The 19,523-nt window shown below is 49.2% G+C and overlaps 2 protein-coding genes across 2 annotated transcripts; both read left to right on the forward strand.

Moving 5' to 3' along the window:
• Positions 1-1,755: 1,755 nt before the first annotated feature.
• Positions 1,756-2,719, forward strand: LOC131827903 (uncharacterized). Its single transcript, XM_059168864.1, is given in 2 exon segments — positions 1,756-1,961; positions 1,963-2,719. Coding segments are annotated over 2 exon segments (963 nt in total).
• A 226-nt stretch (positions 2,720-2,945) lies between these two features.
• LOC131827904 (uncharacterized) lies at positions 2,946-6,108 on the forward strand. Its single transcript, XM_059168865.1, is given in 7 exon segments — positions 2,946-3,522; positions 3,525-4,381; positions 4,383-4,537; positions 4,539-4,849; positions 4,852-4,898; positions 5,220-5,311; positions 5,313-6,108. Coding segments are annotated over 7 exon segments (2,835 nt in total).
• The last annotated feature ends 13,415 nt before the right edge of the window (positions 6,109-19,523 follow it).

Below are 19,523 nucleotides of genomic sequence, written 5' to 3' on the forward strand. Positions count from 1 at the left end.
CGAGAAAGATTAAGGCCATCCCACCTCAGGTTTAGCCTTAGCAAAAGTACAGCCATCTTAGCTCCAGCAGCCATCTCAGACCCCTGTGCCCAAGGGCTGGACTTTCCCCTACTTTACTTTAGTTCTAAGGTCCCCCACCCTGCTTTAGTAACAAGAACCCCCACCCTGCTTTGGTTCCACAGACCCCCACCCTGCTTTAGTAATAGGAAGCCCCACCCTGCTTTGGTTCCAGAAACCCCCACCCTGCTTTAGTAACAGGAACCCAAAAATACCCCTCTCTTAACTAAGCTTGGGGTCCAAGCCCCTACTCTGCTGTGTTGGGTATACTTGGGTCCAAGCTTAAGCTTGTCAAATAAACCCTCATGTGATTGCATTGGTGTTGGCTCCTTGGTGGTCTCTCGGATGCAAAAACTCGGGTACAACATTGGGAGGCCCACCGAGATCTGAGAGACTCCCAGGACCCCAACCTGGAAGGTCTTGCGCCAGCAGGTGAGTGCACTCGTTTTTATCTATTTGCGCACATACTTTGGGAGCTCCAATCTGTATTTTAACCCGTAGGAATTCCAACTTGTATCTGGGTCGACACTGGCTCAAGTGGACGCATGGTGGGCGGTCGACTGGGGGTCTTGGGAGACGTCCCTTACCCCCGCAGGGGGTTCGGATCCCCCGCCGTTTCAGGAGGTTAGAGTCCCTCTAAGCGGTCACCAGGGGCTTTGAGTTCCCCGCTGTTTCAGGGGGTTAGGGTCCCCTTAAGCAGTCACCAGGGGGTTTGTGGTCCCCCAAGGCAGCCAGGGGATTCGAGTCCCCCTAGTCAGTCAGGCGTCTTGTTTTTGTTTTCAGTTGTGCTGTTTGTTTAATGTATGGGAATTTTGTCTTTTGTGCTGGTTGTTAGGTTTATGGGAATTTTTGGAAGAGGCGTCCCTTACCCCCGCCTGGAGGATAAGGTCCTCATCTGTGAGGATAGCCGGCTACCCTTGCAGTCGGATTCTCCCTTAACTTCCTTCCAGTTTTGTCTTTGCGGCCATGCCAGATCGTTTGTCTGTGTGAGTGTGTTCTTGTTAATTGTTGTAAGTGTATGTGCCTTGTTGTGGAGTGAAGGCGTGATGGGACAGACACAGACTACCACCTCTGTCCCTGATGATTAACCACTTCTCGGACATCAGGGAGAGAGCGCATAATCTGAGCACAGATGTACGAAAGGGAAAGTTTCGGACTTTCTGCATGTCTGAGTGGCCAACTTTTAATGTAAAATGGCCCCTGGAGGGAACCTTTCAACTGCCTATTATCTATCCTACAGGTTAAGGCCATCATCTTCAGAGAAAAACCACAGGGCCACCCTGACCAAATACCTTATATACTGGTCTGGCAAGACATGACAGAGAATCCTCCCTCCTGGCTTAACCTCTTTCTCCCTCCTGAAGCAGGACCTATGCCCAAGATGCTGGCCCTGCAGAAACCAACTCTTAAGTCTAACAAGAAAGCGGACTCCGAACCAATGACTCCGCTTTACCCTGTCTTCCCAGACACTCCCACGGAGGACCTGATTTTTCTCCCACACTACCAGGTCTCCCCCCTCCTACCAAGTCTGTCCCTCCAGCAGAGGCATCAGGGGCTGTTGAGGGAGTGCCACCCCCACTCCCAGATGGAGGGGCCCTCGTGCATGGGCTGGTGACAGGGACACGTGGACGGACCCATCAAGCGGCCCCAGCCTCAAACCTGGGACTGGCCAGTTCCACTGTCCTTCCCCTCCACGCCATGGGACCCCCTGATGAAACAGGGGAACAGCCAATGTTATATTGGCCATTCTCTCCTAGTGATTTATACAGTTGGAGAACTCAACATGCAAAGTTCGCTGATAACCCAAAAGATCTTAACGATCTTTTGGATACTGTTCTTTTCACCCATCAGCCCACCTGGGATGACGGTCAGCAGCTCCTGCAGGTTCTCTTTACCACTGAGGAAAGAGCGAATCCAGATGGAAGCCCGGAAGTCCATCTTGGGTAACGACAGACAGCCAACCCAGAACCCCGACCTCATAAATGCAGCTTTCCCCTTGTCTCGCCCCGCTTGGGACTACAACTCGGCAGAAGGTAAGGAGAGGCTCCGGGTCTACTGCCGGACTCTGATGGCAGGTCTAAAGGCTGCAGCATGCAAGCCTACCAATCTGGCCAAGCTATATGATGTAAAACAGGGTAAAGATGAGAGCTCGGCAGCATTCCTAGAAAGGATCATAGAGGAGTTCAGACAGTACACCCCTATGAATCCAGAGGCCCCAGAGACCAAAGCTGCCATAGTTATGGCTTCTGTTAAGCAAGCCGCTTCAGACATTAAAAGGAAATTACAGAAGATAGAAAGACAAGGAGAGAAGAGCCTACACGATCTGACAGTGGTGGCAGAAAGATTCTACAATAACAGAGAGACCCTGGAGGAACAACAGGCTAGGATAAGTGACCATCAGACCCAGAGCTTGGCTAAGATCCTACTGGCCACGACCATGGATGACCCACATGAAAAACAGAGACGTCTCAAGAAGCTGGCTTCAGGAGAAGGGAAGGGGGATGGCACCCACCGAGAACGCCCCAAACTGAATAGAAACCAGTGTGCTTATTGCAGGGAAGAAGGCCACTGGGCAAGGGTCTGCCCCTGGTTAAAGGAATCCCCCGACAAAAGACCAAAGGCCTCCACTACTATCTTGGAGGTCAAAGAGTTAGATGACTAGGGGAGTTGGGGTTTGGCACCCCTCCCCGAGCCCAGGGGAACCTGGCTCGGTGGAGGGGCAACCAATTAAACCAATTAAATTCCTAGTAGACACCGGGGCACAGCACTCTGTCTGGCTACAAGGGAAGTTGGCAAATAAGACCTCATGGGTACAGGGCACTAAACAATATTCGTGAACTACCTGAAGAACAGTGGATCTTGGCGTGGGCTGGGTAACCCACTCCTTCATGGTCATTCCTGAGTGCCCCTACCCCCTGTTAGGCCAGGACCTACTCACCAAGATGGGAGCCCAAATTAGTTTCCACCCTAAAGGAGCAAAGGTTCTGGATAAAGAGGGGCACCTGATCCAGGTGCTTGTCCTGAACCTGGAGGACGAATATCATCTTCACCTAATGCCCCCAGAACCAATGACCGACATTGACCACTGGTTGCAGGAGTTTCCCCAAGCGTGGGCAGAAACTGGGGGAATGGGATTGGCCCAACACCAGCCAGCTATATACATTGAACTAAAGCCAGGAGCAGAACCAGTCAGAGTTCGCCAATACCCCAACCGACGGGTGATGGACATGCACCCTACAGTCCCAAACCCCTACACCCTCCTCTCCACCTTGCCCCAAGACAAGACTTGGTATACAGTGCTAGACCTAAAGGATGCCTTTTTCAGCTTGCCCTTCGCCCCAAAGAGCCAAGACCTCTTCGCTTTTGAATGGGCCGGCTCGGAGAAGGGCATCAATGGCCAACTCACCTGGACTCAAATACCACAAGGATTCAAGAATTCGCCCACCATCTTCGACGAGGCACTGCATGAAGCTTATGGGAGTTCCGTGCCAAACACCCTCATCTGACTCTATTACAATATGTAGATGATATCCTGTTGGCAGCAGAGGACCAGAAAACATGCCTACAAGGCACCAAGGACTTGCTTCAAACGATAGCAACTCTGGGATACCGCGCTTCAGCTAAGAAGGCCCAGATCTGCAGAATGGCGGTGAGCTACCTGGGGTACAAATTAAAAGATGGACAAAGATGGTTAACGGATGCACGGAAGGAGACCGTCATGAGAATCCCACAGCCTCGAAACGTCAGCCAGGTACATGAATTCCTAGGGTCGGCTGGGTTCTGCCGATTGTGGATCCCAGGTTTTGCTGACATGGCTAAGCCCCTCTACGAGGCCATGACACAAAAACAGGACTTTGTATGGACTGAGGCCATGGACAAAGCCTTCAATGACCTTAAACAAGCCTTGCTTTTGTCCCTGGCACTCAGTCTGCCTGATCTGACTAAGCCCTTCCATCTTTACGTGGATGAAAAAGAAGGGGTGGCAAAGGGAATCCTAATTCAATACATGGGCCCCTGGAAGAGACCAGTGATATACCTCTCAAAGAAATTTGATGCCATGGCTGCTGGATGGCCTCCATGTTTAAAAATTATTGCTGCTGTGGCCACCATGGTTAAAGCTGCAGATAAGCTGACTATGGGGCAGGAACTATACGTCACTACCCCACATGCCATTGAAGGGGTACTCAGACAACGCCCGGACCGATGGATCAGCAATGTCTGCTTGACCCTTTACCAGAGCTTGCTTTTGAACCCTACCAGAATTTTGTTCCAGGCGCCAACAGCCCTAAACCCAGCCACACTGCTCCCTAACCCTGATGGGGACCCCCCCAGCCCACGACTGCCAAGAAATCCTGGCTCAGGTGCACGGAGTCAGAGGCGATCTCCAGGACCGACCACTGCCAAACGCAGATGACACCTGGTATACAGACAGCCGTAGCTTTGTCCGGGAAGGAATCAGGTATGCGGGGGCAGCGGTGACCACAGAGACAGACTGTCTGGGTGGAGCTGTTGGCAGCTGGGACTTCTGCCCAGCGTGCAGAACTGATTGCACTAACCAAGGAGCTAACCATGGGAGCAGGCAAGCAGATAAACATCTATACTGATAGCAGATGTGCCTTTGCCACAGCCCACATCCACGGAGCCATTTATAGAGAAAGAGGGCTCTTAACAGCAGAAGGAAAGACTCTTAAACACAAGGCAGAAATCCTTGAGCTCCTAAGGGCCCTCTGGCTGCCTAAGGCACTGGCCATTGTCCATTGTCTAGGACATCAAAAAGCAGACACGCCAATGGCCAGGGAAATAGGCTGGCTGACTTAAAGGCAAAAGAGGCAGCTCTTTCAGTGACCATGTCTTAGTGACCACACTGCCCAATCCGGGAGCACCAGGCTTGCCAGACAACCCCAACTATGCTGACGCAGACTTACAATGGATTAGGTGTCTGCCTGGGACACAATGCCTACATGGTCGGTGGAGAGCTGCAGAGAGCAGCATAATCCTACCAGAGGAACTGGGATGGTGACTTCTATCCCAAATGCACAGGAGCACACGCATGGGAACAAAAAAAATGGAAGACTTGGTGTGACATGCAAAGATCACTATCAAAGATGGAACAGATTGTGGCGCGCTGCCACACATGCTAATGCCACCGCCCACGGATCTAACCCGGGGAACCTGGCTTTGGGGGGGCCACCTACTGGGAAGTGGACTTCACTGAGATAAAACCTGGAAAATGCAGATACTGGTATTTACTGGTATTTTTCAGGATGGACAGAGGCATTTCCCATCAAACATGAAACCACACAGACCGTGACCAAGAAACTGCTGGAAGACATCTTACCGAGGTATGATTTTCCTGTTAAGATTGGATCAGACAACGGACCAGGATTTGTCTCTAAGGTAACACAGGGAATGGCACTAGCACTTGGGGCAGATTGGAAATTACATCGTGCATATAGGCCCCAAAGCTCAGGACAGGTAGAGAGGATGAATAGAACATTAAAAGAGACCTTGACTAAGTTAGCCTTGGAGACTGGCGGGGATTGGGTGACTCTCCTCCCCTTCACCTTATATAAGGTGCGAAACTCCCCATATAAGATGGGACTTACCCCATACGAGATCATGTTCGGTATTCCTCCACCTGTTACTCCCAATTTAAAATCTGAGGTGCTTGCTGAGTTTGATGATCACCAACTCCTTTTCTCCCTCCAAATGTTACAACGAACCCATGAGCAGGTGTGGCCCAAGCTGAGGGCCCTCTACGAGACTGGGCCACCCCCGGACCCCCATCGATATCAGCCAGGTGACTGGGTATATGTCCGGAGATACCAACACCAGACACTTCAACCACACTGGAAGGGACCCTACATCGTGATCCTGACCACTCCCACTGCTCTCAAGGTCGATGGGATTACTCCTTGGACGCACTACACCCATGTCTGGCCACCTGACCCACACACTGTTCTTGAGGACTTCATCCCAGAATGGAAAAGTCAGCCTGACAAGGACAACCCCCTAAACCTAAGACTGCACCGTTCTCACTTACCCCACTAATGTTCCTTACTTTTTGTCAAAGACAGAGTCAATACAGTTCAGCTCATGGTACTCAGACAGCAAAACCAACCACTGGACCTTGTTGCTGAGACCAGCCTGGACTCATGATTGGGTCCTTCCTTAGGTTCCTCTGAGAGGAGGAATTGTGGAGGTCAAGAAAGATTAAGGCCATCCCACCTTAGGTTTAGCCTTAGCAGAAGTACAGCCATCTTAGCTCCAGCAGCCATCTCAGACCCCTGTGCCCAAGAGCTGAACTTTCCCCTACTTTGCTTTAGTTCTAAGGACCCCCACCATGCTTTGGTTCCACAAACCCCCACCCTGCTTTAGTAATAGGAACCCATAAATACCCCTGCCTTAAATAAGCTCGGGGTCCAAGTCCCTACTCTGCTGTGTCGGGTATACTTGGGCCCAAGCTTAAGTTTGTCAAATAAACCCTCGTGTGATTGTATCGGTGTTGGCTCCTTGGTGGTCTCTTGGACACAAAAACTCAGGTACAACAAGAGATGCCTGGAAAAGTCTAGTGTAACTTCCTCACACTGTTGAAGACTGGGTCGGGTTGGGTTTGGATAGGCCCAAAGGGAGAAAACAGTGGGGTTGACAGGAAGCCCTGAAGAAGGTGTGGCAGGATGGGCCTCTCCTTTGGGAGTGACTAGATGTTGGAGCAAAAGCAGAAAGAAGGGACAAGGGTGCACCCTAGGAGGGGCAAGTAGAAACCAAAGAAGTAGCTCATTTGGGTTTTCCAAACAAGTTGGTGGATGGATCATCAGCCTGGAAAAGGTACAGAGGTTCAAAGGCTGGAATGGTGGGATGAGAAACCAAGCAAGAGAGAGTGGAGGCCATCTGGGCTAACCATTGCTGAGCTTGTGTGAAGCCAACCAAAGCCTACAAAGAATTTACTTTATGCAAACCTGATGACCCAAACTGGCCTGCATACACGATAGGCCAATATTTAGCCGTCAACCAGAACCTTTGTTTCCTATTGCTGCTATAACAAATGACCACAAACCAGGAAGCCTAAACAACACATATTTGTTACCTTATCGTTCTGTAGGTTAGAAACCCAACTTGATCTCCCTGGACTATCATCAAAGGCTTGGCAGGGTTGTATTTCTTCTGGAGGCTCTGGGGGGAGAATCAGTTTTCTTGTTTTTTTCAGCTTCTTGTGGCTGCCTGTGTCTGTGGTTCCTTTTTCCACCTGCGGATTCCCCCAGTGTAACCTCTGCTCCAATCACTCCATCTCCTACTCTGACTAACCCTCAAGCTTCCCTCTTAGAGGAGCCCTAGTGGCTGCAGTGGGTCCACTCAGATAACCCAGGATGTCCCCTGGGTTTCAAAACCCTTAACAGAATCACATCTGCAAAGGCCCCTTTGCCCAAGACAACATACTCACAGGCTCGGGGATTAGGATGTGGACATCTCTTTGGGGGTCATTATCCAGCCTCTGTTCCCATTCAGCCTCATTCCCTGTTCTGAAATCTGCTGTTACACTGGACTTCCTCTTCCTTTCTTCCCCATTTGGCCCTGGAGAAGGGCCAGCTTTGGGGGGTTACTGTGTCCTGGGAGAACAGATCTAGGAGGGTCACTTTCTACATTTCAAGAGTCTAGACTTGAGAGGATGGAACAAGCCAGGGAGGGTAAATGGACAAGTAGAAGTAGGGTATCGTCAGAGGAAAACCCCAAAGTTGGAGGGCAGGAATCCAGGGAAGCCAGGAGAAGACCTCCTACCCTGTTCCCTTTGGCTCAGCAATGGGTCATATCAGACCCTAGGGTGATTTGGAAGCTTTAGAGTGGAGGAAGCTTGTGCCTCTCTAGCAGTCAGGATAGGTAGGCTTTGCTGCAGTAAGAAGCAGCCCCAAATCTCATGGGCTTAACCAAATGAGGTTAATTTCTCACTGTCACTCCACATCCATTGTGGGTAGATGAGGAGCTCTCCTCATGCCTTCTCACACTGGGTCTCAGCCCAGAGACCATGCCTAGGACCAGCACATCAGTTTCCACAGCAGAGGAAATGAGAGGGTTAGCAAAGCTCAGTCTGGCTCCTAGAGCCTCTGATGGAAGTGGCCTCCTGTCATTTCTCATTCTTCATTGGCCAAAGCAAGTCATAGGCCACAGGGTCACAGGCCACACCTGGTTTCAACGGGGCAGAGAAGTACAACCCTGCCTCACGCACAGAAGAACTAGCATCATTTGGGGGGTCAGAGCTAATGATCACCCAGATCCAGAGAGGTGACATTGCGCCGGGGAAGTGGCTACTCAAGAGGTCTGCTTGGGCAAATGGGCCCTGGCACGAGCTCACAGAGCTTTCCTGAGCCCAGGAGACAAGGGAGCTGTGGTGTTTCCTGCTGTTAGAGAGGGATACGGCAGTAGCCATGGAATGGGCATGTCCAGAGGCTGGGCGCAGGCTGGCCCGGCAATCCGATGCCAGCCAGAATTAGGATGCTCCTGCCAAGGCCAGAGTGTGCTGGTGGTGACTCCATGCTTCAGGACAAGGACGGGGGATTCTGAATGGACTAAACTCCTATTTATACCAATAACAGAGTAGGGGCTCCGAACAGAAATTAAGTTTAGTTGTAGGAGGGTCAGGTGCTATTTTACTCACACACACCACAGCCAAACATGAACCAAGGACTGACTTCATGAGACACGCAGGTGAACATGAGTCTGACATGTCGACACACCTCCTGACATGCTGTTAATTCCCGGGGCATTCACTAAAGCTCTTCTCTCCACCATTTGAAAAAGCTCTCCCTGGGGTGCCTGGGTGGCTGAGATGGTTAAACGTTTGCCTTCGGCTCAGGTCACGATCCCAGGGTCCTGGGATCGAGCCCTGCATCGAGCTCCCTGCTCAGCCCGAAGTCTTTGCTTCTCCCTCTCTCTCTCTGCCTGCCTCTCTGCCTACTTGTGGTCTCTCTCTCTGTCAAATAAATTAAATAAAATATTTAAAAAATAAAATAAAACGTTTTAAAAACCCGTCCTTAGTGACAAGTTTTAATAATGAATTAAATCATTTAAAATTCAAACATGCAATGCTGAACAAAAGGCAAGCATATTTTCCTTTACCAACCACTGAAATTGAGGGAAAGAGTTGTTCCTTTCTCCTCTTTGGACTAAGCCCCCAGGAGATGTCAGACCTCAGACCCCCAGCCCAGTCTGCAAGGACCGGGGAGGGCTCCTCTCCTCCTCCTCCTCCTCAAGTCATCATTACTGCTTTGGAGAATCTTGGCCATGATAGGAAGTGAGATAACGGGTACCTATGGAGCTTCAGAATGTGCCAGAGACTGCTGGGCACCATGACATCTTAACCCATGGGAGCCCACGAGGAACGTGAGGCCAAGACGATTAAGAAGCGGCCTGGAGTGGCTCAGAGACTGGGCCAAAGCCAAAACCAGCCCTCACTCCAGCTGTCGCTTAGAAGAACTTGACTGGCCAAGGGCCCACAGTCCCCAGGACCCCTAGCACCAAGGGCCAGGTGGAAGCCCTTTAAAGGGCTGTCAGGACAGGACCATGAGAGGAGAATCCCAGAATGGGGATCCAGCTGGTCTCCCTTTCCTGCCTGCTCAGCCCTTCTTGCAGATGGTGATTTACCGTGCCCCCAGGGGAGGCTCAGAAGGGATGTCCACAGTGGGAAACAGAGCTTTCCAGAAGAGAAAACTGGATCCAACTTTATCCATTTACAGAGTGGTCTGTGGGCCCAATACATGTGGTTCTCAGGTAACACTGTGCCCAGGGCTTCTGAGTGCCTCCCCCAAATTAAAATGGAAAACTGAGAGGTAAGGCCCGCCTTGCACCTAGAAAGGGCTCCAGTGTCCACACCCCCAGCTATCCTGCCAAAGAGAAGGCCGGTCCATGCCCCAGCATGCCCGCACCACACACCTGTCTATGTCAGGCTTGGTGAGGATAAGGACAACAGCGTCCCTGCGTTGGGTAGTCAGGCCCAGTGGCCTGGGGACTCCGGGGTGACCCCGAAGCACCGACCAGGGGTGCCGGGCTGCCTCAGTCTGTTAAGTGACTGACTTGGTTCTGTCTCAGGTCATGATCTCCCTTCCCAGAGATCGAGCCCCAAATCAGGTTCCATACTCAGCTGGGAGCCTGCTTCCCCTCTCCCTTTACATCGGCCCCTCCTTCCACTCTTTCTCTCAAATAAATCAATAAATCTAAAAAGAAGAAGAAGGAGAAGGGGAAGAAGAAGAGGGGGAGGAGGACGAGGAAGAGGAGGAGGGGGAAGAAGGGGAAGAAGAATAATCGCAGACCCGTGGGTAACCGCTGCGTGGAAAATCCCATGACTTGGGAATTAATCTCAGATCCTGCACCTGGGAATCTAGGGAGCCAACAACAGACCACACACCCGACCTTGTGCGGGTGGGAAGATGGCGCTCGAGGCCATCCTGACATTCTGGGAAGCTGTGGTCTTTTGCCATCCTCACCACACAGCTGTCAGGGGAGTTAACTGGTTACGTGCTCATTTTTAAAACGCTCATTGTTCCGAAGTTAAATCCAGGCAGGGAACTTTGGCATAAGTGCCACAGACAGCTCTTTGTGGAACTGGGTCCAGCGCCCTGGATTGCTGATTCCCTGTGGTCCCAGTGCTTCCCAGTGAGGTGTAGCAATATTTATGGAGCAGGAAGATTTCTCAGACAGCAGCCAGGTTGGAAGAGAGGCCCCACACCCACAAGCAGCCCCACGTTGCACCCTTCCCCAGTAACTGACATGGGAGAGGGGTCTGAGGTCTGACATCTCCTGGGGGCTTAGCCCAAGGAGCTGGGAGAAGCCCACTTTGGCAGAACAGGCTAGGCGGGTCACAGAGTCTTTTTTCCCAGCAGGGAAGGAAGAGAAAGAAGTATTTCTCCTCTCTCCCTGGGAAACTCTAGCTCCAATGTCACAAACCCTTCCAAACAATCCTACAACAAAATCAACAATTTTTTCTAGTCCCTCTTGTTTCCTGGACAATGTGGGACCCTTCACTCACACTGGGGTTGATGTTTTGTGCCCAAATGTCTCCCCTACTGCTGCCTGTGTCACACTCTGATCATGGACCTTAGGAGGTGGGGGGAAGGTGGGGGTGGGGAGGTGGGGGAGTGGTGGGGTGGTGTGTCCCTTTTTCTACTTTTATGAGTTGTATCTCTAATCACCTGCAGGGGGCGAAGGTGAGGCGAGGGCTAGGGGGTGATCCACTGGGAGGAGTTCCTTGCTGAGATGGGTCAGATGTTGTGCGGCTCTGCTTAGGCCAGGACTTTCCCTCTCTAACTGTTTTGGGGGTGCTTCCAAGGGACTTTTCCCCAAGCATACGCTCATCGTGTGTCTGGATGACTGAGTCAAAGCCGTTCCAAGCTTTGAAGTTCTGTCTTTGGGACTGCTGGGGGTTGGAGGGTGGGTCATCCCTCAGCAACTGCCCTCCTCGCCGCCTCACTTCCCACAGTCCTACCTCCTCTCACCCCTCTTTCTCAGACTTTCACCAAGTGAAGGAATAATAATCACACCTGCTCCCCTGGGTCCTCCATGTGTGTACCTTGCCCGTTGGGTGGCCTTGCGGGTCCACAGCTGTTCTCTGCCATAGCATTAAGGCTAAGGTTCTCTCTCCAAAAAAGTTGCATCATGTGGATTTCTAAAAACAAGAATTTTTTTGGCAGGATCATAGAACCATTATGGAAAATCAGGAAATTAACACAGATACAATACTATGACATAATCTACAGAAGTTATTCTGATTTCACCAATGGCCCCTAAAATGTCCATTAAAGCAAATGAAAGGGAGCCTGGGTGTCTCAATTGGTTACGTGTCTGCCTTTGGTTCAGGTCCTGATCTCAGGGTCCTGGGATGGATCCCTCTGTTGGGCTCCTTGCTCAGCAGGGAGTCTGCTTCTCCCTCATCCTCTGCCCCCCTCCCTCACTTGTACTCTCTCTCTCTCAAATAAACAAATAAAATCTTTAAACTTTTTTTAAAATAAAGCAAATGAAAATCATTATCATCTCTGTAAAGCACAGGCTAGTTATTTTGTAAAATTTTCCTTAACCTGGGTTTGTCTGATGTTTCCCCATACTTGGGCATTCTGTCAGGAATACAGCAGCAGAGATGCTATGTCCTTCTGAGCTCATCATATCAGGAGGCACGCAATGTCAAACCTGTTCCATTAAAGGGAACATTCATTTTGATAACTTGGTTAAGAGAATATCCTCTGGATATCCTGGGTGTCTCAGTGGATTAAACGTCCACCTTCAGCCCAGGTCATGATCTCAGGGTCTTGGGATTGAGCCCCGCATCAGGCTCCCTGCTTGGCAGGGACCCTGCTTTCCCATCTCTCTCTCTGCCTGCCTCTCTGCCTACTTATGATCTCTCTCTCTCTCTTTCAAATAAATAAATGAATAAATAATCTTAAAAAAAAAAAAAAGAGAGAGAGAGAGATTATCCTCCAGACTGGTCCACTAACAAGTTGCTCTTCTGCCTTTTGGAATGAATAAGTGGGTGTGCACTTAAAAAAACACAGTGCAATGCATATTCTTTGTAACAAATTCAAACAACAAAACACAGACCCCTTGTGCAATCGTGTATCTCAAAGGTAACTCTGTTTAGCCGTCAAATCTCAATCTTTCTTTTCTGTTTTTTTAGATTTTACTTATTTATTTGTCAGAGAGAAAGAGAGAGAGAGAACAAGCAGGCAGAGTGTCAGGCAGAGGCAGAGGGAGAAGCAGGTTCCATGCTGAGCAAGGAGCCCAATGTGGGACTTGATTCCAGGACCCCGGGATCATGACCCGAGCCAAAGGCCGATGCTTAACTGACTGAGCCACCCAGGCATCCCAACAGTTGAATCTCTTAAGATGCATTTAGATCAGGAGCTCCTGGGTGGCTTAGTAAGCTAAAGCCTCTACCTTCAGCTTGGGTCATGACCTCAAGGTCCTGGGATGGAGCCCTGCATCAGGCTCTCTGCTCAGCAGGGGCCCGCTTCCTGCCCCCCACCCCCACTGCCTGCTACTCTGCCTACTTGTGATCTCTGTTAAATAGATAATAGATAAATAAAATGTTTAAAAAAAAAAAGATGCATTTAGACGTGTATTTTCCTAGGAGTTTTCCCTAATATGTACGCATATTTTTAAATCAGAATAGGATCATCTTCCACAAATTGTTTTTGCAACTTAGTTATTTCACCTAACAACATCTGATCATAGTATTATTTATTGTTCATCATTGTTTTCATTTGCTTTTAATTATGACAAATGAGTGTAAAATTTTTGGCTATTAGTATTTCTTCTGTGAATGTTCTCTTCATCTCCCCAGTCCATTTTGCAATTGTCCACTTGGCCTTTTCCTTCAGCATTCTGGCTGCTCTCTCTACAGTGAGCAGTAGAGGGCGAATAAAAGGGCCGGGGTATTGGAGGGACTCGAGGAACTAAGGGCGGTGGGCATGCTGGGGTTGCCGGAGGTGGCAAGTCTGGCTTGCAGGCCAACAGGTTAGACCTTGTTCTGCAGGAAATGGAGGGTTCTGTGCACGGGACCTGCCTAGATGGACATGTCTTCTAGAAAGATCTGTGGACATCCTCTGAAGAAGAGTGAGGCACAGAAAGGACCCTGACGAGAGACATGCTTCCTGGTTCAGGGAGCAAATCAGGAAGCCGGTGGAGGCTTTTCAAAGCCCCTTTCATTTGAAGGAAGTTTGAGATGGTGGAAAGCAAAGTTACTGGGAACTCCTGAAAACTGGCCATTGGAGACAGAGCTGGACTCCCGCCTTAATGGGCGTCTTTCATTATCATTATCCCCATTAGTGCTTTATTGTATTAGTTATAGCTAATTTACATTTTACTGAAGCATTGAAAACAGATTGCAGATGTTCGGAAACAGATGTTATCCTAATGTTAAGGCAAAACCATGAATATTTATGATTATTATTGCCCACATCAAATTACCTCGCTTAAACAGGGAGGCACGTTCTAACAACTTTAGCTGGGAACCTGGCGAGGGAAGACAGAAAAGTATTGATGAACTTTTGGGCACACTTCAATTTTCCCTCACGTGGGATGCATTTTTTCTGCCTTCCTGTGGACCTGGGAACAGAGATTGGTTGTTATGGAACCAATTTAGGGATTTTCCTGCTGCTCATATTAATTGGCCAAGTCAGGATTTTCCATCTGGCTTTTTCCACCCTCTCCTTGGAGGACGGCCTGCCAAGTCTTTTCTAACCTAAGCAGCGGTGGTCAGTCACTTCTCAGGCTGTGGGGGAGTGGTGAGGCTGGGCTTAGTCCTTTGCCCCATGTACCTGTTGGGGGAGGCTGGAGCCCCCAGAAGCCACGTGGGGCCTTGGAGTGAGCCGAGTTTTTGTTTGGCACCCCTGGAGGTTGCCAGGGCTCCAGGCTGATTCGCTGCCCCCGCAGGGTTTGCTCTTCATTGGGCCACACCGACAGAAGCGTCAGAAATAGAGCCGGCTCTTTGCACTCCTCAAGAAACCACTTCTGTGTTCAGGGCAAACATTTGGGAAAGTGAGAAAATTTAGCTGAGTGTGGTGGGAGAGATAGTGCTCTATCAGGCCCTTCTGAGTCCTTTTATCATGAAGGACCCTTCCCCAACTCTGCCATGTACTTTCGTATGTACAACCTATACCTGTAGCTCTTCTTGGGCAGGCTGCCTGTTCTCAGGCCCCTGGAGTCCCTGGGCACCAGTGCAGAGAATCAAAGTGCCTGGGAGCTGACCCCCAATCAGCTCTCCCACCCTTAACCAATGGATGGAAGGAAAGCCCAGATCTATGACCTCAGGCTGGGACAGGTCTGAGGCCAAGTTTACCCTCCAGGTCCCCCAAGGGTTCAGGCTGAAGTTCTTCCCTGGCTGGGCCTCCTTCCCAGGTTTCCTCGTCTGGCTTCCCCTGTTGGTTTCTCCTGGGAGCATTTCTTCAATAAAACCCCACTCAGGAGACCTTGTCCCAGGGTCTGCTTCTGGGGACCCCCCCACTTAAGACACTGAGGGTCCTTCTGTGGCAGCCCCACACCTGAGATGACATGGAGGAATGAGGATAGAACAGATCCTGTGCAAGAGAAACTTCTGGACAAGTGGCAGAGACAAATGGGAAAGCAGACAATTTGGAGGCAGGACAGGAAGGGCACCTCTGTCCTGTGGTGGACATTGGTTGAGGTGACACCACCAGCAACACCTGCTCTCCCTCTGGAACAGCCACTGCAGGCCACCTACAGAGCCTGGGACTGTCGTATTCAATTCTCATAGTAGCCCCACAGGTAGGTGTTGTCAGCCCCACTTCCCTCCAAAAAAACCGAATCTCAGACATGTTGAGTCCTTCACCTAGGGACATTTATACATTTAGTGTGCTTTTTTCAAGAAATGTGTCCTAAGGTGACAAGACCTGCCTAGGGTATGGGGGAGTTTGAGTGAGCCAATAGATACTGTCTCCGCCGTCATGGTTAGACTCAATGGGGGAAGATAGCCGCTAAGAATAGGAGTGCGTATAATACATGTATAATTCCACACTGTGGTGAAGGCTATGGAAACAAGCAGGGTGCTGTGAGAGTCCATCATGGGGAACAGTCTGGAAGGGTGTGATTGGGCTGGGAGAGAAGGACGAGCAGGAAGGCCCAGGTGAAGGGAGTGGAGTGGGGAGCCTCCAGGCGGAGGGGCAGCATGAGCAAAGGCCCCCTGTAGAAGGTGCTCTGGGTGAGCTGGAATTGCAGCTGGAACATGGCTGGAGCAGGGTAGGTCGGGGAGAGGCTGGAGAAGCTGGCTCGATCTTGATGCCACAGGGTTGGTCTCATTCTGGGAACTATCAGATGCACTGGCTCACACTGGAAGAGCCAGGGTCAGGTCTGAACTCCAAAGCCAGAGCTCTGTTTTACAATCCGTGCCTCTAAGGACAAGACTCTAGGAGCAGATCCATGGGCTGGTTCCCAGATAGGAAGGAGGGTCTGACAGTGGGTCTGGCCTGGCTGCTCCAGTTGGCTCCTCCAATGTGGGCTCAGTGTACTTCTTTACTCTGAGCACCTGAACAAAATTCAACAGAGTGCAGGACCTCTGGATTTCCTCAGGAATGATCATTTTTCAAAGTTGAGTTTCTAGAAATAGGTGGAGGATTTGCATTTCTTCCATGTTCTCAGGTGATGTTGGTGCTGGTAGGCTGTGACCACAGTTGAAGAACCACTGCCCTGGGCCACTGCTGAACCTAGCCCCCTAGCCCAGGGAGGCACCTCACCTGGGGTTCCCCTGAGAACCAACCCATGCAATGGAGTCGTGAGCACAACAGGACCCCAGCTTCTGGAGGAATGCTGATCCTTCACAGAACTATTCGTCAGGACTCAGGAACTGTGGACAGAACTATAGGGCCTGATTAAGTCAGACACACCCAAGAAAATATCCCTTTCGATTAATTTAAGGTCAACAATCAAAGTCGACTGTCTTGGGACTTTAATCAAATGTGCAAAATCCTTTCACAGCCGCACCTAGAAGGGTATGTGTTGCAATAATTGGGAAAAGGTGTGTGACTGCTACAAAATGGCTTCTGTTCCCATCCAAACTGAGAGAATTCCCCTCAGTGGCTCAGTGTAACGGGAAGGATACTAGAAAGGCATTCTGGGGACTCTAATCCAGCCTGGTCACACTGACAACACAGAGTGCTCCTTGTATTTTGGAGTGTGCCTACTGCTTGGCTTCATGTTCTATAAAATAGCTTCTAAGGTGGCAAGATTGTGTCTCTACAGCTGGAGCCTTGGTTGCAAAATGACAGCAAGGGAGACTGAGGCAGAGGTGCCCAGGAAGCATCAGGATAGCACAGAGCATGTGTGGGAGGAAGCCTGCCTTAACCCAGGCTGGGGCACGGCACAGCAAGTCTTCTTCTCTGGGCCTGTGGCTTCTCGCTTGGACAATGAAATGAGGAAATCCATGATTCTTAAGGACAAGAGAGAAGATTCTTGGAACTTCCAGATTAAAAACCCCAGGTCACACATGCAGGAATGTGACCTGCATTGGGCTACTCAGTGCAACACCTTATCCTAGAGGAAAATGGAGCAGTAGCTTCAACATTCTGAAGGAAATTTATTCTCAATTTATAATTCTATACCCAGCTAAATGATCATTTAAACATGAAGGTAGAATAGAATTATTGTCAACTCTGAAGACCTCATAAAATTCAGTTCCCAGCCACCATTTCAAACTACCAGAAAATGTGCTTGGGCAAAAGAAGAGTTTAGATTGAGAATGAGGAGGCCATGAACTCTATAAAATATGATGGAAGGGAAGGCAATGTCCAGGGATGTAGGACACCTGGAGGATGTCTGGTCCAGCTAGAAAGGCAATGTCAGAACTGGGCTTGAACTTTGAAAAGAAATATATTTACTGGCATATGACAGGCCTGTGGGGTATATGAAAAAATAAAAAACTGAAACAGGAATAAACCACAGAAAAATAAGCTGGTGAAAAGATATATTAATTATTAAAATAAAAGAAAAGAAATTCAAGAAAGGAAATAAAATTATTGCTCAGTAATGAACAATACTTACAGGACTAGTGTGATATAAATAAATACTGTTAACCCAACCAGAAATCACTATATTGAGGAGGTGGGGGAGGGGATGTGCAGGGGGTGTGGGAGAGAGCTAAAACTTAGCTATCCTGGGTTGCTTGGGTGGCTCAGTTTGTTAAGTGTCTGCCTTCAGCTCAGGTCGTGATCCCAGGGTCCTGGAGATCAAGTCCACATCTGGCTCCTGGCTCAGCAGGGAGCCTACTTCTCCCTCCCACTGCCTGCTGCTTTCTCTGCTTGTACTCTCCCTCTCTGTTAAATGAATAAATAAAATCTTTTTAAAAATCTTTAAATAAAATCTTAAAAAAAAAAAAACAACACTTAGCTATCCTAATAGGAAATCAACAATTAATACTAAAATGGTTCAATCAAGAAACTAGGTAGAAGCATATTATTAACAATAAGGTTGCCCACACCAGAACAGACAGTAGGAGTGTCAAGAAACAAAAGCACTTGTCTTGCAAGGGTTGGGAGAGGGGTTAGGAGGCCATCGTATGAGCCTGTAAGGAATAGCTGATTTCAAAGACCATATGTTTAAATAATTTTGGGAAAAGATAAAATTAATTTCAAAACAATGAAATGAGATAAAATTAAAAGTTGGGGAAAAGGAAGAATTATGAATATCATATTGGGGAGGCTTGCCATGAAACTATCAGATCATGGCACCTCCAGTTGTCCCAATCAGCCAACCTATCCTTCTAGTGCCTGGGAAAAATAAATGGAAAGCCGACCCCGGAGCCTTCTGGGGAGGAGACCACCAGCTTTGGCCAAGAAAAACTTTTTTGACGTTTTGACTGTTTGGGGCAAACAGTCAATCTGGAAGAAGAAACCCTTCAAGAGATGAATAAGGGCTTTGGTGGATGATCCCTTCCCAACACTTACAATAATGGGCACTTGGGGAAAGAGTCTTGCCAAGACCTTGGATGTGTGAGAAGAGCTGATAGCGTTTGACTATGCAAATAGCAAGAGCAATGTGTCAAGTGGCTTAGTGCATGGCCTTTCCCTTGCTTTAAAGATCAAGCAGCTCTGTTTACAGATTAGTGCAGCCATGGGGCTGAGTTCAGGAATTTCACATCACATCGGTACTAAATAGCCAGGCAAATATGGTGCCTTGTACTAAGATATTTGTGTTCACACTGTAAATACAGGGCAAGCTGCTCTAGTTACATAACAAGTAAAGGTTGCATGTTCATAGCTAGGCAAACAGAGTTCCTTGTAAGGGGCTGTTTGTCCAAAGCTCTGTGTTTATCTAGCCAGCCCCTCTATTTTTGTAGTAGGGGATTCTCGGAAAGGTAAACGTAATCTGAGTCTACTTGAAACCGGCACTGGTAGCTCGGCAAACACAACCATTAGTGCGTCTTCGCAGACAGTCAATCCCAATTATTCGTGGATCCTGTATTTGTGAACTCAGCTAAAATATATTTCTAACCCCAAAATCAATACTCACAGTGCTTTCGTGGTCATTTGTAGACATGGACGGAGTGGCAAAAATTTGAGTCACTCAATGTGGTGTTTCCAGCTGAAGTCAAACAAGGTGACTGCCTTCTTGCTCCAGCTCCCACTCTGTAAGCAGGTGTCCTTTCTGTGATCTATGTAGTGCCACATTTCCCATGTTTCTGTGCTATTTGTCGGTGATTTTGCTGTTTAAAATGGCCTCGCAGCATGGTGTTGATGTCCTGTCTGGTGCTCTTGGGCACAGGAATGCCATGATTCAGACAAAATTCGTGTGTTAGATAAGCTTCATTCAGTTGTGAGTTACAGTGCTGTAGTGTGAATGAATTGACAGTAGATATTGACCAAGGTGTCTTTGGTTATGCATTGATTGGTTGACAAAATGTTGGGACGAGAGACACACAGGACCCCAATCCTGTCTTCTCCCCTAGGCTCAATGGTTCTGTGTTTGATAATTCAGTG

The sequence above is a fragment of the Mustela lutreola genome, chromosome 3 (assembly GCF_030435805.1).
Source record: "Mustela lutreola isolate mMusLut2 chromosome 3, mMusLut2.pri, whole genome shotgun sequence".
NCBI classification, from domain to species: domain Eukaryota; kingdom Metazoa; phylum Chordata; class Mammalia; order Carnivora; family Mustelidae; genus Mustela; species Mustela lutreola.